This window comes from Heteronotia binoei, chromosome 18, assembly GCF_032191835.1.
Source record: "Heteronotia binoei isolate CCM8104 ecotype False Entrance Well chromosome 18, APGP_CSIRO_Hbin_v1, whole genome shotgun sequence".
Lineage (NCBI taxonomy): Eukaryota > Metazoa > Chordata > Lepidosauria > Squamata > Gekkonidae > Heteronotia > Heteronotia binoei.
The window spans coordinates 24,403,856-24,429,193 of NC_083240.1; the positions used below are offsets into that span (position 1 = coordinate 24,403,856).

Consider the following 25,338-nt stretch of genomic DNA (forward strand, 5'->3'; position numbering starts at 1 on the left):
GTGGTGGGGGGGGGGCGTTACTTTGCTCCTTGATCTTTAAGATGACCTTCCTCTTAGTTCAGAGACTGGCAGGATTGCTGTAAAGGTAACAATGCTAGGCTAGGACCAACAGGGTTCAGGGAAAGAGGCAAGCTAGAGCAGGGGTCCTCAACCTTTTTAAATAGGGGGCCAGTTCACTGTCCCTCAGACTGTTGGAGGGCCGGACTGCCGTTACTGTACAAGGCTGCGGGCCGTCAGTTCTCCGTCTTCTGCATCTCTCTCCCTTCCCCACACCACACACCCTGGCCTGGGAACTCACCTCACCTCGGTATCACCTCACACTCCGTCTCCGCCGCCTCAGCCCAGTGCCGGAAGTGTGCGTTGCTAACGCGAGTTTAGGTCGAACGTCACTTCCGGTCTGATTTTGCCATAACCCGGTGGGCCGCATAAACGTCCTCAGCGGGCCGCATCTGGCCCGCGGGCCGTAGGTTGAGGACCCCTGAGCTAGAGAAAAGGGCAGGGAGGCAGAGAGAAGGCAAGACCCCAACTAGATGGCTGTGCCAGCTGCAAAGATTTTGGTCTTTAAATGATCCATTTACAGGCTTCAGGCCTTCCCTTTCTGGAACCAAATTCCACTGCAGGCTTGTGGTAGAACAACTAGCATACATTTTATATACTGAAATCACAAATTGGGCACACAATGTAATTGTCTCTCAAGAGGAGAGAGAGAAAGAAAAAAAGAGAAGGAAAGCCAAAGAAGTTAGGAACCAGAGTGGGATCTTCCTGTCCTAAACATGCAAAGCACAGCTGCCTTGGAACACATCTGAGCTGCTGTTTGTTGAGAAATCCCTCTCTGTTCTAAAATTCCCTTTCCACAAAGATGCCCCTCCCCTCCCCTCCCCTCCCTCTATGGATGATGTTGCTGCTGCTGCCCAGTATCAGGAGAGAAAGAGGCCCTCCTCTAGAAGCATTTATAGCCTAGCCAGGCTGGGAAGAACCAATGGACTTTCAGGGGTGGAGCCTGAAGACAAGCGAGTTCAGGAAAAAAAAAGGCCAGAGTGGCACAAGCTGAATAGTCAGTTTTAAATTTAGGTTTCAAACCAGCAGCTTCCTGAATTGCAGCATGTCCCACCATTTGGACATGCAGCCCTTCCACCACTTAAAAAAAAAAAAAACCCACAGACACAGCGACATCCTTCTGGCAGTTGCTGGGTTGCCAACTTTTTAATCTGCCCTCACTGCTGTGCCTTTAGCGTGCACAGGAACATTGCCACTTGCTTGTCACTGCAGATTGAAAGGTGGTTGAAAGGTATTGCTAGTTGAAAGGTATCACTGGTTGAAAAGTTGGCAACCCTAGGTACAGGGATTCAGGAGCCTGTCAGCCTGGACTGGTTATTAAAAATGAATGCAACGCTTTGCTTTTCGTCATAGTGCTGCAAAGAAGCACGGTGAAGTAGTGACCTCCAATGACTGCCGCTTGGCTCCCATGACCTCACCCCATCACTATCAGTACTCCTTTAGTCAAGTGTGGAATTCACTGTCAGTGGATGCAGCCACGATGGTTGTGAGCGTAAGGATTCATGATGGAGAGTTTCATCAATACCTACAAGCCATGGTTAATGAAGTGAGTCATATACAAAGGCAGTAAACCTCTGAATATCGGGGCCAGGAGACAGCAGTAGGGGAGGGCTTCAGTCTCTATGCCAGGGGTGGCCAAACTTGATTAATTTAAGAGCCACATCCCACAAGACATGAACATCAGATGTTGGAAGGAAAATGTGGGAAGGGAGAGGTGGAAAGAAAGCAATTTTAACTTGAAATGCATTCACCAGGCTGCTGGCTATCTTGGTTTGGAGAAGTGGTTTAAAGAGATAAATGCCCTCTCCAAGATGGCCAACTGGATAGTGGGGGCTTCGAGAGCCACACAATATGTGAAAGATCCACGCGTGGCTCCCGAGCCACAGTTTGGCCACCCCTGCTCTATGCCCAATTTGTTGGCTCTCCAGAGCAACTGCTGTGTGAGACAGGATGCTGGACTAGATGGACCACTGGCACGATCCAGCACAACTTAGTTCTTCTCAGTTTGGCTGCCTCTGTTTCATTCTCCATGCCTCGAGTTGGAGCAACCCTGCTATCATGGGGGTGGAGCTTGTGCACAGTCTTTGTACAAGTACACAACCCTCCATCCTCATAAGTCTGCGATTGCCCACACGCAGGGCATTGGTGGCCTGTGTGTTTGTGGTTTCAACCCTCCAGGTACATCAATTCCAACATGTATAATGTTGCTGCAGAAGGCCAAGTCTCCTCCAGGTTGACAAATGGTTCTATTGTGCTGGCTCAAGATCTTTGTTCCAGATGCCAAGAGGGTCATTGCAAAATTAGCCCCCCCCCCCACTTTGGTTTTCATGGAAAGATAGGTTAGCTTCTGGTGGGCAGGGAGAAAGGTGGTGGAAGAAGAAAAGATTGGATTTCTACCCCACCCTTCACTTGGAGTCTCAGAGCAGCTTATAGCCTCTTTTCCCCTCCCCTCCCCACAACAGACACCCTGTGAGGTAGGTGGGCCTGAGAGAGCTCTGACAGAAATGGCTCTTGAGAGGAACAGCTTTGAGAGAATTATGACTGACCCAAGGTCACTCCAGCAGTTGCATGTGGAGGAGGAGAGGGAAATCAAATCTGGTTCTCTCAGATTAGAGTCCACACTCCTAACCACTACACTCTGTGGATGGAGGCACATCTCAGGTACATGTTAATGGGCAGCTGTCAGGTGTCACCATTGCTCAAGGGGTGCAATAGTTGACCTTTAAAGGAACTTCGCATGGCTCACACAGCTGTTTTTTTCAATCAACTTCCCTCACTTCTTAGGATTTCTGTTCTTGTCTCCCACCAACACTTAACAGGGACAGCAGTTGCACCCCCCTGCCTCCGGATCTTTTTCTCCCACCCTCTCATCTGCCCTTTTAACTCCTCAAATGATTCTCCACCTCATTTGGAGAGCCAGTTTGGTGCAGTGGTTAAGTGTGCGGACTCTTATCTGGGAGAACTGGGTTTGATTCCCCACTCCTCCACTTGCACCTGCTAGTATGGCCTTGGGTCAGCCATAGCTCTGGCAGAGGTTGTCCTTGAAAGGGCAGCTGCTGTGAGAGCCCACTCCAGCCCCACCCACCTCACAGGGTGTCTGTTGTGGGGGAGGAAGGTAAAGGAGATTGTGAGCTGCTCTGAGACTCTTCGGAGTGGAGGGCGGGCTATAAATCCAATATCTTCATCTACCTCACAGGGTGTCTGTTGTGGGGGAGGAAGGTAAAGGAGATTGTGAGCCACTCTGAGACTCTTCGAAGTGAAGGGCGGGATATAAATCCAATATCTTTTTCTTCTCATTACCAGACTGCACCCAGCTACAGTTTCTTGGACAGAATGGCATTTCTGTATGCAGAAGAAGGGCAAATGATTTCTACGGATTCCCTCTTCCTGTTGTGGCCCCTCCCCACTTTGCTTCCTGAGCTCCACTGCGCTTACGATTGCCAACTTTGGGTTGGGTAATTCCTGGAGATTTGGTGGTGGCATCTGGGAGTGGTGGGGTTTGGAGAGGGAAGGGGCCTCAGTGGGGTATGATGTCATAGACTCCACCCTCCAAAGCAGCCATTTTCTCCAGGAGAACTGCTCTGGAGATGAACTGTAATTCTGGGAGACCTCCAGCCACTACTTGGAGCCTGGGAATGCTAACTGACTGCTCCGCCCCCCGGAACAAAATTGGGGGAGGCACCCTTCTGCAACAGGAAGGGGAAGAGGGAAAGCCTTGCTTTTTGATGTGCAGAGTTGACTGCATACAGAATGTATAACTGATCTAGAACAACATGAAACTTTGGCCTGGAAGCCCAGGCAAGCCCAATTTCATCAGATCTCAGAGGCTAGGCAGGGCTGACTCTGGCAAGTACTTGGATGGGGGATTCCTTGGAATACCAGAACCAGGAGGCAGGGGCAGGCTTTATTCAGCCACTGCTCTGAATATCCTCCAGGCCCCCAATGTAGGGCCATTACTTCCAGGTGCACACACACACTAAAAAATAAAAGCACAAAATTGCTTTTGGGGGATGTTGGTCTAGGTAACTGGATGGCTGTCCCAAAAGAACCAACCCATCACCCATTTGCTTGCAAAGAAACCACTGGAGACTGGAGTGTGGGGTGGAAGGACTTTTATTGATTCCACATGATTTTATTTTACATCACAGTCATGAGAAAATCCTCCTTCACACCTCCAGAGACGGCATCACCTTTCACTTCCAAGTCAAAGTGCATGTAGATGCTTCACAGTTTGAATCCCCTCCCCCCTCTCCTCCCTTCCCCCTACTTAACGCTTCCCATAAGCAGAACTGAGGCAGAGTGATTAGCGTGGTAAACTCCGAAAATTGCCGCAGCTGGCTGTATGAAAAAATAATACAATCTCTTCTCTCTAAATATGTTACAGAAAATCAACCTGAACACGTAGGAGCGTGAGATGCTCCGCGCACCCCCAAGGAGATGTGCAGAAGATCAGCATTACTTGAGACCAAAACAAAAAAACCCTCCTTGGATGCTGGAATCACCTGCAGCATCTGAGGAATTAGAAAAGCACCTAGAGGAATGGAATGGATGAGGGGAAATGGGGGATGGAGAAAGCTGTAGGCCTTATGGTGTGACCCCCCTCCCAACAAGAAGGGGGGCTGCATGTGAGGAAGGGCCCACAACCCCCAGCACACAAGCAGGATGCACATGAACAAAAGTGGTCCAGACTGAAGACTGCAGGCACAAATGCAGAAGCTGGGAGCTTTGGTGGGGAAAGCCAAATGGATTTTGGACACAGACACAAGCAGGGCTTTTTTCTTTCTTTTTTTTGTAGCAGGAACTCCTTTGCGTATTAGGCCACACACCCCTGATGTAGCCAATCCTCCAAGAGCTTACAGGGCTGTTAGTACGGGGCCTACTGTAAGCTCCACATCCCCTGATGTAGCCTAATATGCAGAGGAGTTCCTGCTACAAAAAAAAAAAGCCCTGGACACAAGAGACACTCTGGGGTTGGTTCCAGAGTCAATTTTCTGCTAGCAGAAGGTTCTTCCATCAACCACAGAGAGCTTCTCTGCCTCCTTGTGTTCTGCTGCAGCCCACTGATCCTCCACCATTACCTAATGATCCTCCTTCAGATGCAAATGCCATTGCAAAGGGATAGGGGGACCTTCAGAAATGGTAAGAGGGGTAAAGTGGAGGTCTACAGCAGGAAGTGGGAGCGGGCAGAACTTCCACTTTCTCTTCCGTTAGGGAGAACTGAGTCTGGTTCCAACCCAGCCCCACTGAAATAAATGGAAAATATGCATCTCCTATTCACTTCAGTGGGGTAGATGCAAAACTTACCAGCAAAGTGTGACCCAGCCAGGGACAGACAGGCCCATCTCCCCCTCATTTTGTGGCCCTTTTGTTGTCCCCTTCTCCTTATCCTGAGGCACGCCCCACCTCTGTCAGAGCCCTACATGTAAGAAGGGGACAGATGGACCTCTCATTCAGAGATATCGCAGGCACGATGTCACATGAAGTGTGGAACCGGAGTCCTGTTCTCATGGCGCAAACAGAGGAGACACACATATGCACACCTGATGCTTTTGGCTGGTGTGTCAGCAGCTTTTCACACCATGCTTCGAGAACAAATGCTATACCTCCAGAGAGACACGCACACACAGAGGCACAGGCTGCACAACTACACCGCCCTCTGCAGGCTGAACACGAACAACGCAACATCCACGTTAGACCAGAGCTGACACAATTTTTTTTGCATGTGTTCGGCCACCTTTTTTGAAAGCAAAATGTGCTTGCGAAATTTGATTTCAGAAAGAGTCATGCTGCAAAAGGCCAGAGATCCATCCAACCTAGTCTGCTACTTCCGATATGGCCAGTCAGATAGTTCCAGAAGCCCAAAAGCATGGCATGAAGGTACCAGCCCTTTTCTGTTGTTTGCTCCTAGCACTCAGATGGCAGAGGTATATTGCTTTGCACACGGAAGCTCCACTTGGACACAATAATGAAAGTGAGTTCAAAGGGTGCCAAGTACAGCTTTTGCAGATAAAAGGCAGGGGTGCTAATAACATTGCACATTCAGACACTTTATGGGGTGTCTTTGAAAGCCCCCCAATTCAGCACCATCCCCATTTGTAATTTTTTAAAAAATCACTTTGATAAGCAAGCTGCAAACAGGAAGATTTGGTTTGGGAATCTTTTTCCAAATGTCAGTTTGCCATTCCAAATTAGCTTCTGTCCAGACAGAATGGGTCTCTTGGGGTGGTCTTGGCAGGGCAGCTGGCTTTCTCCTCTTATTCCACCGTAGAATAGCAGGCCAAACCATCCACCTAGCTGCTGTCTCCCCTCTTAGGGTTTTTTCACACATGTCATTATTGTCACTTGTGTACCTGTACTGTCTTGGGTTTTAAAGTGCTCACAAATAAACTGGCAATACAACTGTGAAATATCAAAATGGCCACTAGAGGGAGCAAACCACATGCAAAAGAGAAAACCGACACAATACGGCACACAAACAGTGAAATAACACGTGCGGGAAAACCCTTAGTTCAATAATGTGGAACAGAAACCTACATTACAACTTGTGTACCATGGTTTGAGGAATTCAGCACCTACTGTGCAAGCAGTTCCCTTTAAAGTCCCTGGAATGGCGCTAGTTTTATACTGGATTTTAGGTCTTTTTAAAAAACAAGCAAGTGAAGGAATGGCAAAACCTCTGTAGTCAGAATGATTGGGTCCCTGGCATAGAGCATGGGGGTGAGGGGTTTACTACCAGAGTTCTCACCTTTCTGCTGCTTGTAAAGACTTGTTTCTTCCTCTTTTTAAGCCCCTCACGCCAAGATTTTTTTTTTTAAGCTACATGGGAACTGGACAGTGTTTGAAGGGCCTTTCATTTTTTCTGTGTCCCACTATGTGCACCTCTTATCCTTACTGGGCACCTGGCTCAAACGCTGCATGGAAGTAATAATTGTGCAATCACTTAATAAGAATGCCGATAGAAGCTTGATAAACCCTTTTTGCTCACTACAGTTTTGCATATAGGGAGATCATGCTAAGTGTAATCCTCTCGAATCTGTGCAGTCTCCATTTTATGTGAATAGGGCAACACGTATTTCCCGGTTTCAGTCTGTGTGACTGGAAGCCTGAATTACTTGCGGGTATGGGCTTGGGAGTTCCAAAGCAGGGAAATGCATGCATTGCCATCTTCACTCAAAGGGTGGCCGCACATATGGCGATAGCTCATGCTATCCTATTAAGCCAAGTTGGAACGCTGTATTTGTTACTTGGAAGAAATGGTTATCTCCCACGGAGGACAGCCAGGCACTCTTGAGCAGCTCAGAATAACACTGAAGGTAGCCAGCAATTGCCTTATCCTCTCTGCATTGACATCACCCCTGACCAGAGCTTCTTTCCTTAGCCATCCAAGCTAATATCGACAGGACTGTCCATCTTAACCGCTAAGCCATGTTTCAGGGCTGCAGAGCTTCCCCCTCTCTACAAGTGGTGGTGGCCAGGGAGGGACCATTTTAGAAGCACTTGTAGTTCTTGCAGATTCGGGTGGGGCGCCTGGCACAGAGGTCCTGGAAGCTCTTGTCCCCCCGCCCCCTTTCAGGCACAGAAAAAAACTCTCCATGACTGTCTCAGCACCTGAAAAGGTGTGTGGCAGGAGGACAAGGGTTCCTGGAGTCGCCATGCCTCCCCCGGACAAATGCTTCTAACATGGCGGTGGCCACTGGATGGACCCAAGGCTGCTGTTGCTTGTAGTTTGGCCCTCAGGGGCTTGAATCTGCACAGCAATGCATCTCCACTTCACCCACTCCGATGTTACAAAGTTCAGGGCAAATGAAGATGCATTTAGTATCAATGCAGAGCTTTGCAGGATTTGCCGCCTTGAAATTGGCTCCAGGGTTCAAGTTTTCACAAATAAAGCTCATGTGTCCAGTCAGGAGGCACAGCCCTGGATTTCCTTCTCACTTCAAAAAATAAAAACGAACCATGACTCAAGGATAAGATTCCCCTCCCACACCTTGTTCTTTATCGCTCTCTGCCCTGCATTCAGCTCCTTCCGTCTACCTGGGATGCTCTTAACCTGCCCACCCTTCCTGCAAAGAGCACAGGGTGGTTTAGTTGGTTCTCTTTCATTTTATCCTCACAACGACCCTGTGAGGTAGGATCCTGGTTCCACTGGCTAACCCCTGCACTATACTGGGCCTCACCTTTTATTCTCACTGGTTCCAACACTGCACAGAAGCAATCATTGTAATCGTTATTTTTGAAGTACTGATTTTGTGCGATATTTTTGTTCATGCACATGGCTGTTAAGAACAGTGACATCATTGCTCTGAGCACAGTTGTACTCAGCTTTTGCAGCAGTGTTTCCAGGACTTTTTCTGTAGCAGGAACTTCTTTGCAAATGAGGCCACACCCCCTTGATGTAGCCAATCCTCCTGGAGCTTACAATAGGCCCTGTACTAAGAGCCCTGTATGCTCTTGGAAGATTGGCTATATCAGGGATGGGTGGGGGTGGCCTAATATGCAAAGGAGTTCCTGCTACAAAAAAAGCCCTGGTTTTAATAACGCGTGCAGTAAGTGAGGGAAGTATAAATGAGACAAAGGCTATGGTAAGCCACGCGCATGGGAAAATTTTAAAATAACACGAGGGAGGGAAGGAGGATAGCTGCTGCGTTAGCTCCCGTTCAGAAACAGTGAATCTCCATAACCCTGGAAGGAAGTCAGGCGAAGAGAATTTTGGAGATATCCCTCTTTAGAGCTGATATGCTCGTGGTGGGGGATCCTATGCTACAGAGTTCAGGGGGACCTAGAACAAATCAGTCCGCAAGCGACAGACCAGATTTTAGAATTAGGGTTTTTAGAATCTTTCGGGATCAAGTGCCGTGTTCTACTGGAGAAAGTTTTCCTACCAGACGTTTCGTTCTCAGCTGCGGAGAACATCCTCAGTGGCGTTGCAGCCGGAGCAGGCGCTCAGACCTTCTTGGCTGCTGTGCACACCTGCTCCGGCTGCAACGCCACTGAGGATGTTCTCCGCAGCTGAGAACGAAACGTCTGGTAGGAAAACTTTCTCCAGTAGAACACGGCACTTGAGCCCGAAAGATTCTACAAACCCTAATGATGTTACCAGCCGTGAAAACCTGAAATCTTTGATAACAGATTTTAGAATGTCTCCCAATGTCAAAATTTCCCTCCCTGTGAAAAACCGGCATGTCAGGAAGAGGATTCTACATTGCCTTCTTCAATTGGGATAGGTCTCCTACTTGACAAGAAGTATATATATTTTTTTTACACAGGAGATGTTTCAAATATATAATCCACTAACCTAAATGACAGCGCTCAAAGAATTTTGTACCACAGGATTGGCCCGCATGCAAAAACTGCCTCTGAGTCTGAGCTTCTGCCTCTAATCACGGAAGCTGATCCTGTGAATTTAAGGGGAGGTATTTGTGAATCTCCTGTGTCGAGCAGGGGGTTGGACTAGATGATCCTGGGGGTCCCTTCCAACTCTATGATTCTAAGTGTTTCCAGGATTTCATGTGACATCGCTGGAGCTCTCTGCAGCAAAACTCTCACTGTGCTCCATCCAGAAAACCAGAACACATCCAGAACATCCAGGGATAAGGTGGCCTTGGAGGAGAGCATCTTCAGCAATTCCTTCCACCAGCTGTCTCTCTACTCCAGACTGCTCCCTCCGGAAACGTGTTTTTCTCTAGGTTTCTATTACACAAATTTGTGTGCAATGTGCAGCTCCCACAATGGCTAGAACACAAAGACAGGTTAGCATGTCTGGAAAGATGAGTGCACACACACAAACATACACACACACACACACAAATTGGCAGACAGAAGAGCACAGGCCAGGCGTGTATGCACTTGCATTTTCACAGACGTAACTGACACAGGACAATGACGTGGGGGCCCCCGGAGGCCCCGGGTGTGCAGCAGTGCAAGTTCACATAAAACCCAAGGCACCACTTTGTAGGATGAGGGTTGGTCAAGGAGCAGAGAGGTGTGTGACAGGAAGGAGCCCCCAGGGCTGCCCCCTGCCAAGTTGTGAGCAGCTGCCGGCTGGTGGCAAGAAATGTGCGAGCTCGGTGGAGTGTGCAAAGGCTTTTTTTTTTTGCGACCACAAAGCGTGCAAGGAGAACATTGGGGGTCTCTATCGGGCCCCGCAGCTTTGAGCCACACAGGATGAGGGGCACCCCCTTTCCTCTGCTGCGGGATTTGCATGGGGAGAGTCAGATTTATTCACAGGAATATTTACAAGTGCCCAGGACACCCCTGACATGGTCTGTGCATGCCAGGCACAGAACCCCACCTCCCCTTCCCAACCCCCCTGGAAGGAAGCAGGGAGAGCCAGCTCCCAGTGACTGGGGTCCCCGCACGCCGCTTCAAACTCAGAGACCAGCTCCAGCAGGTGACCCACGCACCACTCGCAGAGGTCACTCGGCACGAGGGTGCTCCGCCACACATACGGGGACGTGGGGGGCTCAGTGCAGCATGTCAATCTCTGGCCCGCTCATTCGGATACTTCAGTGTGGACGGGCAGCCCCCCGTCAGCCCGGCGGTGAATCTCCCAGAAGGTCCGGTCCAGCTGTTCCAGCTGCGAACTCAGGGGGAGTTGCATGGCCAGATGGATGCGGAGCGCCTCCAGCCACTGTTCCAACCGGGCGAAGGAAGGCCTGGTGGAACAAAAGCAGGAGATCGACCATGCAGGATTATGCCAAGCTCTCATCCAAAACCACCAGATATCTCCCTTGTTCAATGGAAACAATGTACTAAACAACATAAATACATGAAAAATACACAAAACGCTAGTAAAGTTTACGGCAAAAAAAAAAAGCCAAAATGTTGTAACACACACACTGTTGCCAATGAACGCAACTGTCAAATTACATAGACCAAACCACCACGTTCCAATACAATTCCAGGCTTCCAAGGAATATTTGAAAAATATTCAGCGCTCAAAAGTAGTATGATTATAAATTCTCCAAATGTGCATAAAGTAGGTTCTCAACAGAATGTTGTTGCATTTCCCGTTTCAATAGATATTCTTCTTGTGACAGAAGTGGGGCTTGGAACTGATCCCAGGTGACCACTGGCCACAGGGCCCCACTTATTTCCCGGTCCCTCTCCCCTCCATCTAGGGAGCATCCCTGTTTGCTTGCTGCATCCCCCTCTAGTATCTCACCGTTTCTCGGGATCCAAGTCACAGCAGCAGACAGCAATTGGGAAGAAGCTGGGGGGACACGTGGGAGGGCAATAGCGGTCCAGGAAGCCCCGCACATTGAGGCCGAAGTCCAGGGTTCGAGGCAGGTAGTCGGGGTCTGCGCTGACCCTGCCAATGATCTGCGAAAAAGGCGGGAAGCAGTCAGAGACCCCTGTGGGGCCACAAAGTTAGCACACAGCTTATAAGAGAGTCTGTGAGCGTGACCCATCTTGCCCATCAGAAGTTGCCAAAACCTCATCTGTACATGAAGCATTTCCACCCTTCTTCCCCAGTGCCCGTCTGCCTCAAGGAAACTTGTCCAGGGGCCCTTCTGGGTACTTGCCTCGCACAGGATGATGCCAAAAGAGAAGACGTCCACCTTCTCATCATAGCTCCTGCCTACGAGAAAGAAGGAGAGTTGTCAGCTATCATGTGGGACTACTCAGAGCTTTTCTCCTCTATACAGTTCTTTATCATTATTTCCCAGATTCCCTGTTCTGCCACAGGTTCTGATTGACTGTCATCTCTCTAAAATACACTTCCTGCGCCAGGCCTCCCAGTGGATTGGGCTGCTGATCTACCTAATATGACATACCAACATTAGATACCCACATTATAACTAGGCCTACCTCTGCTCTCTCTCTACATTTCTCATGTCTGATGAGGAGTTGTCAATTGTGGATAGGGAAATTCCTGGCGAATTGGGGATGGAGTCTGGGGAGAGGGTAGTTTGGGAAGGGGAGGAAGCTCAGCAAGGATGTGATGTCACAGAGTCAATCAATCTATTTGACCAATGAGCAGCACACATCAAAAGCAAAAGCTATTCAATAAAACATTTAAGAATAAAACTGATCTCAATATAACAGGAATATCTCTATGATTTAACGTTTAAAATCTATACATAAGAACTTAAAATCTGGACCTTTTTAATAGCTCTAAAATTTAGAATCTATACCTAAAATTCCACGCCGAATTCTACAAGCTGCTGAGAAAAATTTAGCACAGCTAATCGTGACCTGTGGATTCGCACCCATCAAAAGCTTCCTTAAAATATCTGCATCAGAACAACCTAAGTAGTTATTAGGCAGAGGGGAAATTACATTAGATCGAACTTCCTGATAGAAAGGACAACAAAACAGTACACGTTCTCTAGATTCCACCTCATCAGTGCCACATGGACAGGTTCTCTCCTTCATGGGAGTTTTTTTAATTCTCCCATCTACATCTACAGATGGGAAGGCTCGCCATCTTGCCAAGGTGAAAGCCTTCTGTTGATTAGGTACCTCCAAAATGGAGAGGTAGGGTGCTGGGGCAACCACATATTTTAGCTTCCCTGGAGTTAGGAAACTTGGGGTATTGTTGCTATCCCTTTGGTTGTCACAGAGTCAAGTCAACCCTCCAAACCTGCCATTTTCTCCAAGGGGATTGATTCCTGTGGTCTGGAGATCAGATCTAATTCAACGATTGAAGGCCCCGCCTGGAGGTTGACATCCCGACTCACCGTTGATCATCTCAGGAGCCATCCAGTAGGGATTCCCCACCACCGTGTACCGTTTCCTACGGTCAGGCTTTTTCAAACTGGCCAACTGGTTCTTCTCATCTACCATGAGCCGGGCCAAGCCGAAATCTGCCACAACCACGCTCTTGTTCTGAGTGGGGGTGGGGGGGGAAGAGACAAAATAGCCCTTACTCAACACTAGCAAGGCCAGAGACGGTTTCAAAGAATGCCAACAGTGCTTTGAGGTTGCTCCCAAATCCCGGCACTACTCACCTCTCGCACAAGACAGTTGTGGGTGTTGAGGTCTCTGTGGATGATGTTCATGGAGTGAAGGTAAGCCTGCAAAGGGGGGGGGGGTGAATAAGATGATTAGAAATGCTCATTGTGACTCTTTTTAATGACCCTATAGTCCAAGAGTCCCCAACATGGTACCTGTGAGTGCCATGCCACTCGTCGACACCTTTCTTGGTGCCCACCAAAAGTTTTTAGAAAGTGGGTAGGGGCAGGTGGGGCTTTTCCCAAGCAAGCTTTTGAGTAGCTGTGCGGATTCTTTAAAAATGTGTGGTTGAAGTAAGTTGTGGCAGCCATTTTGTGGCTGGTTCTTCCTTCTGAAGTAGCCATTTTGTGGCAGCCATACTATGGCTGCATCCAACACACCACATCAGAGATCCAAAGTTGTTTGCAGGCTCGAAAAGGTGGAGACCCCTGCTGTAGCCTCAACCCCCCCCCTTTCACATTTTAAGTTTTGATTTCCAAAAACAACAACACACAAGCCATACTCAAGCCTTCTTGGAACTTATGTCCTTGACCCCTTCATTCCAGATCTTTATTTGAGGGGGATGGAGCTCAATATTCAGAGGACAGAGAAATGCCCTTCCTCTGAAGCTCTTGTCTTAAATCTGTGTTTTGGAAATTCTGGAGAAGAGATTAAGCAATTCTGCTATTAAGCCTTGGCTTCAGATTAGCTCTGATGTTGGGATTGTTTCTTTGTTTTTTGTATTATTAAAATCACTGGAATCCACCCAGAATTACAGGACCATAAGTACTGTCTTACTAGATCAGACCAGGGCTCATGCAGTTATGTGTAGCCACAGGCACCCGATGTCACTACATGGAGGTTTTTCTTGGGTACCAAGTCATTAGCAGACATGTCCTTCATCAACTCATCCAATGTAATTTTTTTTAAAACAAATGAAACAGAACAAGGACATAAATATAGGTATTTTTGAAACAATTTTATACTTTATGAAATACTGATACACTTAAGATTGCAAAAGTTAACTTTGATGCACATATGAACTTCCTTTGTTATCCTTTTACGTTTTTAGAAATGCTTCTAAAAATACTCTCAGATTTAAATTTGACGATGATAACCCTGATAGTACTAGGATGCATTAGAATATATAAAGAAATAATGAACATTAACAATAGTAACTTATGATAATAAATATTAGGTTTTAGTAACAAGAATAGTATGTAGAAATTACTGAATATTAGGTATTTTAAATGCTTATGCTCAGGGGTGGAATTGTAGCAGGAGCTCCTTTGCATATTAGGCCACGCACTCTGACGTAGCCAATCCTCCAAGATTGTAAGCTTTTTTGTAAGCTCCAGGAGGATTGGCTACATCAAAGGTGTGTGGCCTAATATGCAAAGGATCTCCTGCTACAATTCCACCCCTGCTTATGCTGAAAAAATAAACAGATAAATATGATACTTCTAATTCCCTCCCTCTTTCTTTCTCTCTTTCTTTCTTTCTTTCTTTCTTTCTTTCTTTCTTTCTTTCTTTCTTTCTTTCTTTCTTTCTTTCTTTCTTTCTTTCTTTCTTTCTTTCTTTCTTTCTTTCTCCTGTACCCTCTCAATTTATCATAATAATATTAAAAAAACATTAATCAAAACAGAACAAGTCTTGCAGGCTTGACCCGCTCACCATTCCTGAAGCGATGTCCTTAGCAAAGCTGACCCACTGGCTCCAGGGATACTGATTGTCCTGCAATAAGAGACGTTGGCGTGAACACAGATGAATCCTCATTGCCGCTTGTGCTGGGGGAGGGTATTCCTACGCAGCTGTTACACTTTTATTCCCACTCCCCTCCAAGGAATTCAAACTGATAGACATGGCTCCTCCTTTTTAGACCGAAAACAACCCTTCAAGACAGATTAAACTGAGAGTGCGGGGGGAGGGGGGCAGGGAGGGGCTGAAACATGTTCCCAATCCTCTCTGGGTAGCTCCACTTTAGGGAGCAGATCACGTTCTCAGAATCAGCCACCCAGAGTAAACTTCTGAGACAAGGTATTGCTTTTTTATTTAAAAAAAACCCTTATCCCACTCCTTTCCTTTTAGAAAAAGAATAATTCCAACATGGCAGTGAATGCAGAAGAAAATTATGAACAAAGCATACAAGGCGTATCAATGCATATAAACTTGGGTACGTGGTATAGTGCTTGCAAAGTGATTTTTAACCACAGTCGTTTGGTGTGGCAAAAATTCTGTTTACAAGCAACCCCTCTTGGTAAGCCACTGCAAAGCAAACTTTTTTTTTTAAATTAACCTGCCACAGGAAGTTCTAGCTCTCACCGCTTGGGGGCACACACCCTGCAAAATATCACTGGTGGGGGGAGGAAAAATGTCTTGAAGACCAAAATGCTTAGGAGTCCATGAGAAGTACAATGGGTTCCCATGAGAAGTAAAATGAGGAAACCCATAAAAAGTAACATGGTATCAAGACAATAAGCCTGCAGAGAACATGCCCTGTAGTCAACCATCTGCAGGCACTGAAGAGAAAGATTTTTTCTTCTTCCTTCTCCTGATGCCGCCCACCAACCTCCCCCCAGTTTTGTGCAAGGGATCAGGAACATTATAGAATCACTGAATCATAGAGTTGGAAGGGACCTCCAGGGTCATCTAGTCCAACCCCCTGCACAATGCAGGAAACTCACAAATACCTCCCCTTAATTCACAGGATCCTCATTGCTGTCAGATGGCCATCTAGTCTCTGTTTAAAAACTTCCTCCCACCACCTCCCAAGGAAGCCTGTTCCACTGAGAAACCGCTCTAATGGTTAGGAAGTTCTTCCTAATGTTGAGCTGGAAACTCTTTTGATTTAATTTCAACCCATTGGTTCTGGTCCTACCTTCTGGGGCCACAGAAAACAATTCCACACCATCCTCTATATAACAGCCTTTCAAATACCGTACTTGAAGTTGGTGATCCTGTCACCTCTCAGAAAATTATAGGCAGAAAAATGCAGTTCTGCACGAGGAATTGTTAATCGCTCTTTGCAAACAGGAATGCCATTCTGTCAGCAGACTTGTGCAGTTGGATACGTGCCATATTCTCCAAAGTGTCAGGACAGACAACACCTGGCTGGAGGGCTTCTTGCTCCGAGTCAGCACACAAGCAGATCCTATTTCAGCAAGGTGGCTGAGTGCCCCCTCCACCATCATCCACCCCACCCAGCCAGGTTGACTTGCTGCCAACTGAGAAGGCCAGCTCTGCTCTCACCATGTTCTTGATGATTCCACGCAGCGTTCCCCCTTTGATGTACTCTGTGATGAAGTTCAGCCTTTTGTCCTTGTAGAGGACCCCGATAAACCTCAGCACGTTGGGGTGCTCCAAACACCGCATCACCTTCACCTGGGGGACAAGAGCACCGTGGAGTCAGATACCTTGCGGCCCGGCAGCCGCAAAGGACTGGCTGAGCTGACACTATCAGTGACCGGGAGGGCAAAGAGCTCTGAGGAGAAATCAAGCAGAAATGTATATACCACACTATGGTGTATCTGCCAGCCCCCCTCCAATGACCTGAGCAGCAGGCAGAAGTGCTGTGATGTCATGGAAGGTAAGCTCTCAAATATGGTTAGAACATAGGGCTGGCCATGGAATGCTAACAAACAGCATGAGTTCTGTGAGGGAAGTGAGAGGTCAAAAGACTCGCACATAGGAACCGCAGGGGGCAGGTGCTTTCAGCAGGAAGGAGAACAAAGATGTGAAACTGGCTGCCTTCAGGAAGCACAGAGAACCAAAAGGATAGTGCGCAGGGAACTGACAAGGCCAGGAGAGAAGGTGTTTTCCATGGCCACTGCAGCTCAGTTGCAGTGCCCTCACCTCCTTGAGGAACGTCCTCTGGGTTTCTTCATCAAAACGGATCAACTCCTTCATCACCATCACCTCTCCCGTCTCCCGGTGAGTCACCTGTCAAAGGAAGTGGATGCTTGGCAGAGCGAGGAAAAACAAGCTAGTGAGCCCTAATCAATATTCTTATATTCATAGGAGATACGCTGCTGCCTGCCACTTGAAATCCCACCCTTCCCCAGGACTGATTCATGTGAAGGGGGAAGAAGACTTAACACAGCTTACTCTCTTCTGGGCTATCAGCCTCAGGTGTGTCAGTCCTCCGTTTCCCCTGTCCCACACCAAATGTCCCCTTTTCACACTTTTCTAGTGGCAAGGGCGCCTTGGGCTATACATGTACCAAATTTCAGTTTGCTAGCTGGTGTGGATGTATTTCAACCATTGGGGGAGCCTCTTTCATTTCTCCTTTCCCCATTTCAAAGAAGCAATGGCTCTGTGACAGAAAGCAATGGGTTAACCAGAAACTGAAGATGCACAGGGCCTGCGTCAGGTGACCTGAGGGTGGGGGCAAAGTGCTCAGAGCTCTCAGGGAGGGAAAGTAGTGGAGAAAGAGAAGCTGCTGAGGCAGTGATTCAGTCAGTTGGTCAGTGTTGGAGCCTGACAGAGACTGAGAGGGTCAGTTCGAGCCTGCCAGAGAGGCTGAGAGGGCAGCTGATCCTGTGAAGGAGCTTGAGGCGGAGACGGGGAAGTCTTCCAGAGACTGCAAGCTCGACAAAACCAGCCAAGAGGGCTGTGTGTGTGTGAGTCAGTTAAGACCGGAACGGTCACAAACACCTAGAGACAACTCTGAAGATCTAGTGAGGTGGTTGAGGGAGTGGATGTGGGTCTGAGACACCAAGAAGGGCTGAGAGGAGAGACTCCAGTTGAGGGGTGAGACTAGACACATCAATCCCAAGAGGCCAGACCTTGGCTAGAGGTGGAGAGTGAGTTAAAGGGAAACTGTGAACTGTGTAACTGTGAGAGACTCAAGAAAAGATAAAGGGAATGTAAAGCCTGAAACAACTGAACAACGTATTAGCTTGTGTAAATATCTCCCATATCCCCAAGTTAAGAACTTTGTGTTACAATAAATCTGTGGTTTAAGTTAAAGTTCTCAAGAGCCTATATTTTGGGGGAAGAACAAACAAAGCTGCTGTGGTCCCATCAAATAAACAAGTAAAATACCCCGAAGAGACTGAAATAAAGAGGTCCAGTGAGGCCGTGAGGCGGGCGCTGCTATAGGCTCATTCACAGGCTCAAGATCTGAGGAGCTGAGGCTAAGTATATCCCGGCGGCCAGGTTTCCAGCTGCAAAGGGGCCAACGAATACCTTGATAGCCTGTCCAAAGCAGCCTTTGCCCAGCACTTCGCCGTGGATGAGGTCCGAGGGGCGGAAGATACGGTGGGGGCGTGAGACAACACGCAGCGATTCAGAGCGGCCGATGTCCTTTCGTTGGGAGGCAGGGGAGCTCAAGGAGCTGGAGCACGGAGACTTGTCAATACTGCAGCTGCGCCTGTGCGGAAAAGGGGAATTCACAGTTTTTTAGCCTCTGACTCACACATTTTTGTCTAAGCTCAGGAAAAATGGCCCCAGAGCAGCCACTCTCAACTTTAATGCCAGTAGCTCACAAAGCAGAATTTTAGCTCACAAGACTCCACATCGTAAAGGAAGCATTGGTCATCAGGGGTCATTTTGAGGAAAAAGAGGTGCAGGATCTCATTAGCACAACTCATTTGCATATGCCCCACACCCCTGACATCACCACAAGGTGTCGTAAATAATATCAGTGCAGCATCTGCCTTCAAATGCTTCTTGAATTATAATTGTCATCATAAAACCTGACTCTCATAATACTTTTTCAATGACTTTCTCTTCTGTGGCCACAGTGGCGTGATGAAGATTTCCATCTGTCTGCTTTATATGTTTGGGTTATTTTCCCATTTTTTGTAGGGAAAAAATATTAGAAAATTTGCCAACTCAAGAAAATCCTCACGGGGTTTTGAACAGAGCCTAGAAGCAAGGGTTTTTTTTGGGAGGAGGGCGGGGTGTTAAAAAAGAAAGAGCACAATAGGTTTCAGAGCTCCGCTCCTGCTCCAAATGAAGCCTGGATGTCATATGTTCCACTTGAGTCCAGTAACACCTTAGAGATCAGCAATACTTTTTTGGGGGTGGGGTATAAAGTGATATCCTGAAAATCTTGTTCTAAAGGGCTATTGCGCTTGAATCTAACTGTACCGAATTGGCAATTTCCCCTTTAGTTCCCTGCCTTACTAAAAAAAGAAAAAAAATTGTTCTTGGTTCACCTCACCCTCCCAAGGGGGAAAAAAGGCTAGCGGGATTAGACAGAGGTCCCCCCCAGATTTCTCCCTGCCTGCCCCTCCCATGACACCTTGAAGAGAAGAAGCCTTACATGACGGTACGCTGGCGAATGGCTGCCGATTCCAGGCAGGGCGTGTGGGTGGGCGAGTGGAGGGGGCTGTGCAACTCTGAGAGGGGGCTGCTCTCCAGGATCTCGTGGGGGTCATGTTCAATGGTCAGCTGCAGCAGGCGGCTGGTCTCCTGGATCAGCAAATCAATCTGTGGGGACAGAGAGGGATGGTTGGATTACCAGGCTAGCATTCCTCTACTGGGTGCCAGTCCAAGCATGAATGCTACGAGGAGTGGATGGAGTGACTGATCAGGATAGAACGGAAAGATCACCTCATCCAGGGGGACGTGCCGGATGGGCGTGCCGTTGATCTCTAGGATGCGGTCACCAACATGGATGGAGTTCTTCATATCAGGGCTCATGCAGTCTGGGTCCAATCTGTTGTAGGAAGAGAGGTGGAGGATGGTTATTCCATTTGTCTTACAAGAATATTCTCCAAACCCAGTCCTGAGAGACCAACTTATGTTTTAGAGTTCCTAATGCAAGGCACCAAGAGATTGATGTGATGTGGTTGCTAGAGTGTCAGATTAGATCTGGGAGACCAAAGTTCAAAGCCCCACTCTGCCATGGAAGCTACCTTGGGGCAGTTGCTCTCTCTCTGCCTAATATACCTCACAGGGTTGTTGTGAGGGTAAAATGGGCAAAGGAAAACTGTGCACCTCAGAGGGAGGAGAGGATAAAGATGCGACCAAGAATTAGAGGGCAGCCACCTCTAGACCATATGGTGTCACCTCAGAGATGAAAACAGGTTTGCTCCCACAAATCACCCTCTGCTATCAATCTGAGGCTGAACAGTCTATAAACATTTATTCTATTTCATTTGTTTAATCAGCATATTTCTATCCTGCCTTATCTCCTCGGATTTCAGATGGCACCTATTTGTTTATTCTATGAATATTCATCAACTATTTGCTGAAAATAACATCAAATACTGTTTGATTTTAGTTTGAAGTATTTGATGAGAGTCAACGGGTGCACTCACACTATGCTAAATAATGCCGTTTTGCAACACATTATCTAGTGTAGTGTGAATGCACTCAAGAGTGTCACTGTATGTTCTCTGTATTTAATAGCTGACATGCAGTGGTGGGCTTTTTCTAGTATTTGATTTGATATTCGATAAGTATTTAGTATTTGATAGCTGACAAGAAGTTATATTTGAAGCCGATCAAAGGAGTCAACAGGTGCCAGCAAGCAGGGTGTGAACTGCTAATTGCACACACCTGATATCATACACAAAACTCCAGGTTTAAAATTCCTGCATGCGAAACTGGAAGAATTTGGAAAAACTGAAGATATTGGCTTCCGCTTGCATCACTGCAAAAAACATTCCTTTTCTGCTCAATTTCACTCAGTGGCCTAGTTTCACTGGTCCGGATGAGAATATCCTTGCAGCCTAGCGGGGTAGGCAATCTAGGGTGTTCCACTTCTCCCAAAGAAGAGCAAGATCAACTGCAGTCCAGCAAGGTGTACTTACTCTCGGACACGGACTGTGTGGGGGTGTTCTGAACCGCCGTGCTGGTCAATGGACACCGAGAAGCCACGCCTGCCATCAGAACAGGCTGGGATGGACACGAGGGTGACCGTGTGTGGGATCCGGGTTCCTGGTGACTCTGGAAGCAGCTGATCCATCACTGGTGTGACCACCATCTGGTAGTAACAGTGTCCACTACAGGAGGAAGAGGGGAAGGCTATGGGGGTCAATTTCAAACACTGTGCTGGGGTGCACTACTGTCTTTCGAAAGTTCCATTAGCGTGATGCAAGAAACAAAATCTGTTTGATAATTAAAAGCCATACACATGTCCTCTTTGATAGCAGGGAACTTGGCTGTGCATTACCAAGTAACAGGAGCCTCAGAACATTCATTCATTCATTCATTCATTCATTCATTCATTCATTCATTCATTCATTCATTCATTCAGTTTACACCTTGCCCTATCCCACAAGTGGGCTCAGGGCGACTTACAGAATAAAAACTCATCAACAATAAAACAATGAAAACATGGTAAGAAACATAGATGGCAGAACAGATCATAACAACGGTCATAACATGAAATCCGTGCCTCATGCCAGGCAGAAAGACTCCAGTGCCCAGATAACATTCAGGAGCAGGCACTAGGAAAGGGGCCAAGAACTGAAGATTGCCTGTGTTTCTGTATGACTCACTGTACTCAGAGTGTTGTGTTTAGCATCTTTCCAATGGTAATCAAGAGAAAAACATCATGCAAACTGACAGAAGGAGACAGTGCTCATTGACAAAACTAGATGGGGTATCAGCTTGGAGGCACTAGGGACTTAAGCCATGTCCATCTCTTACCCCATCTTAGTAGTAGAAGAAGAAGATATTGGATTTATATCCTGCCCTCCACTCCAAAGAGTCTCAGAGCAGCTCACAATCTCTTTTGCCTTCCTCCCCCACAACAGACACCCTGTGAGGTGGGTGGGGCTGGAGAGGGCTCTCACAGCAGCAGCCCTTTCAAGGACAACCTCTGCTAGAGCTATGGCTGACCCAAGGCCATTCCAGCAGGTGCAAGTGGAGGAGTGGGGAATCAAACCCGGTTCTCCCAGATAAGAGTCTGCACACTTAATCACTACACCAAACTGTTCTGGAGAGGATGATTACCCGTGTCTCTGTATGAGTCCCTGTTCTGAGAGTGTTGCATTCAATGTCCCTCCAGTGAGAGAAAAACAGTAGAACAGCTGACAGAAAGTCAGTGTTCACTGACAAACTTAGATGGGGTGTGAGCCACACCTGTCTGATGCAATGAAGGCATTTGGGACTTAAGGCATTGCAGGACTCTTAATGGACAGGCTGATGCAGAGCTCCGCCTTCTAGGGTCTCTGCCTCTCATTCATCTTCACATAAGAAGGTACTGAGTGATCAATATTGTTTTTATAATATGCAAATGTCTGGCTCGCATTCCACCATGCAATAAGCACGGACTGGCGGAAGGGAGACCTGGATTCCTCTGTGCCATAAAGACCGCAAGGTCTGCCTGGAGGTTCATGGGGTACATCTCTGATTCCCTTCAGAACCCCCATCTGGACTCACACCTGGTGAAGGTCAGGTGCCTGGCCTCTCACCGGCCATCTCAGCAGCCCACAATCGCTGACCCAACGAAACGTAAGATGATCCGCTTAATGGGTCCTTTTGCAATTGCTTTAGCAGACCCACCTGACTCTGCCCTTCTGGAATTTGTCCCCTGGGAAGAAAGTGACATGAGATATGGGAAGAAGCCACCAGTCTCTCGAGTATTCAGGTAGGAGACTCATAACTGTATGTTCTGAGGACATTTTTTAAGGTTAAAAACCATTGTGTAGGGGGATGTTTGTGTGTGAGATGGGGATCAACGCTACAGAGGGTTAATTCCTTCTCCTTGCACTGTTCCGGCAGTTGAAATAGGCACAGTCAGCTCCTACGAGCCCTTGCAGGGCAGAAGGCAGAGTACTGGGAAAACAGCACAAGAAGCAGGGCTTAAAAAAAAAATAGCAGGAGAGCTCCTTTGCATATTGGACCACACACCCCTGATGTAGCCAATCCTCCAAGAGCTTACAGGGCTCTTAGTACAGGGCCTACTGCAACATCTTGTTGGATTGGCTACATCAGGGATGTGTGGCCTAATATGCAAAGGAGTTCCTGCTATGGAAAAAAAAAGCCCTGACAAGGAGGATTTGCTCCCCCTCCCTGACCCAGAGCCATGGCCCCAATCCAAACCCAATTCCACCCACCTGCTTTTTAATGCTGAAAAACACATAGAAAGATCCAGTTATCTAAATACTGAAGCTTTTTAAAGCTCATAGTGCTGGCCTTAATAGTAAAAAACTTGAGGGCAACAGGGTCTCTCTGCCCCCAATTCAGAAGGGCCCAAAGAAGAAGAAGAAAAAGAAGAAGAAAAAGAAGATATTGGATTTATATCCCGCCCGCCACTCCAAAGAGTCTCAGAGCGGCTCACAATCTCCTTTACATTCCTCCCCCACAACAGACACCCTGTGAGGTGGGTGGGGCTGGAGAGGGCTCTCACAGCAGCTGCCCTTTCAAGGACAACCTCTGCCAGAGCTATGGTTGACCCAAGGCCATGCTACCAGGTGCAAATGGAGGAGTAGGGAATCAAACCCGGTTCTCCCAGATAAGAGTCCGCACACTTAACCACTACACCAAACTGACTCTTCTCTGAGTGTCAGCTGGGTCATCATCCCACCAGCAATCTCCCCCTTACCAGTAGAGCTTGGAGCGTTCCACCAGGGCATATGTATCTCCATCGCCAATGAACGTCTGGCAGTTCAGGCAGCTGAAACACTCGGGGTGGTATTTCTGATCTCCAGCCACCTGGAAAGGAAACAGATGGGTGTGAATTGGGTGGCTGTGTCTGCTCCAGGGCTTACTTCTCTAGCTCTGCAGTCGGACGTGGCCCCTGTGGTCTTGCTTCTGTGGGAAGACAGTAGGAAGAGCCTGCATGAAATGTACAGCCAGCAGAGTCTCATGAAGAAGAAGAAGAAGAAGAAGAAGAAGAAGATATTGGATTTATATCCCGCCCTCCACTCCGAAGAGTCTCAGAGCGGCTCACAATCTCCTTTACCTTCCTCCCCCACAACAGACACCCTGTGAGGTGGGTGGGGCTGGAGAGGGCTCTCACAGCCGCTGCCCTTTCAAGGACAACCTCTGCCAGAGCTATGGCTGACCCAAGGCCATGCCAGCAGGTGCAAGTGGAGGGGTGGGGAATCAAACCCGGTTCTCCCAGATAAGAGTCCAGACACTTAACCACTGCACCAAACTGACAGAGCTCTCGCTAGACTGCACCAATGCAGTAGTGGGGAGGGGTGAGGAATCACATGTGTAAATGCTCTCCCATGCAAAAATACCTCCAATCATACAAAGCCAGCATGCCAGGGAAAGGCAACATGATCTAGCTTTTCTCCGTTCATTTGCAAGGAGTTAAATTGAAGCAGGTGGTGGTGGTGGTGGATTTCAAGCTTTCATTCATTCCCCTCTGCTTGCAGTGTCAAGTGTCTTAATCCCACAAGAGTCACCACTTCGGATTCTCTTAACCATATGCTTGAGACACAGTCCCACACAGCATCTCTCTACCCCCAACCATCAGCACAAAAAGCTATGACTCCCCAGGGCCACATATTAATGGCCACTGGTCCCCAAAGCTCTCAGGCAACTTGGGCAAATCAGCTAAGCCACATTACTCGGTGCACTCTGGGAGGAAGCTCTTGTGTCCTCTTCCCAACAAACATACCACGACTACCTTTAATCTCAGCCAAAAGGCCGAGAAGCAATACAAACGTACCATGATGAGCCCTTTGGCAATCTGTTCTGAGCAGCCATGGCACAGCTCTCCGAAGAGAGCCCAGTAGTCCTTCTTGCAGTAGAGACGGCCGTCCTTCTCGTAGTACTGATGCGAGAGTGAGGCTCCGCATTCGCAGCACCTGTGGATACACACACACACACAAACAGAAGTCAGTTTTCAGAACTTTGATGGAGTGGATGGTGCATCGTTTTGTGGGTTAGAGCAACGAGCACATGACCGGCTCTTCCAAAGCTGCAACCCAAAGAATGGTCACCAATCTAGCGCAATGTTTTGCTGACCTTAAGAGTCATGTGAGGCTTCTTCTCTTCCTGTATACTCTCAGCTTGATGAACCAGCATATTCTCTCTCTCTCTCTAACACACACATACACACTCACACACACGTACTCTCTCACACACACACATACACACTCCTGTCTTTTGGGATTGAGTTACCTTTGAGACAACACTGTGGATACATGAATGGTGCTTGCTTTGGGAGTGGAATGGGAAGACACATTGCCGAATGCTTGGGGAACACGTAATGGACATACACCTGGAAGCTGGGTATTTAGAGAGACACATTTCCCTTTGCATTTTACGTGGGAGATGGTGTAACTAGGGATTGGCACAAACTGGAAAACATGGTTTGGTTTGTGGCATGCTGTTACAAACTGTCACAAACTGTCACATACTGTCAGGGGCTAAACAAACCACTTCAGTTCGTGACTCAGTAGAATGGCTCTGAACAGTGCCTCTGACCTC

General features: G+C 47.8%; 1 protein-coding gene across 2 annotated transcripts in view; it reads right to left on the reverse strand.

Moving 5' to 3' along the window:
- Nucleotides 1-9,868: 9,868 nt before the first annotated feature.
- LIMK1 (LIM domain kinase 1) overlaps nt 9,869-25,338 on the reverse strand; it is a 34,339-nt gene continuing 18,869 nt past the window's right edge. Inside the window, exons 2-15 of one of the 2 annotated variants that reach the window (XM_060259372.1) lie at nt 24,575-24,713; nt 23,498-23,607; nt 20,757-20,948; nt 19,552-19,657; nt 19,262-19,428; nt 18,181-18,364; nt 16,846-16,932; nt 16,243-16,374; nt 14,668-14,727; nt 13,011-13,076; nt 12,741-12,888; nt 11,583-11,638; nt 11,222-11,379; nt 9,869-10,712 (exon numbers count right to left, since the gene is read on the reverse strand). In XM_060259372.1, the coding sequence (XP_060115355.1) occupies nt 10,550-10,712; nt 11,222-11,379; nt 11,583-11,638; nt 12,741-12,888; nt 13,011-13,076; nt 14,668-14,727; nt 16,243-16,374; nt 16,846-16,932; nt 18,181-18,364; nt 19,262-19,428; nt 19,552-19,657; nt 20,757-20,948; nt 23,498-23,607; nt 24,575-24,713 (1,768 nt within the window). In that variant the 3' untranslated portion in view covers nt 9,869-10,549. The remainder of the gene's footprint in view (nt 10,713-11,221; nt 11,380-11,582; nt 11,639-12,740; nt 12,889-13,010; nt 13,077-14,667; nt 14,728-16,242; nt 16,375-16,845; nt 16,933-18,180; nt 18,365-19,261; nt 19,429-19,551; nt 19,658-20,756; nt 20,949-23,497; nt 23,608-24,574; nt 24,714-25,338) is intronic. The other variant, XM_060259371.1, reaches the window with a different exon arrangement.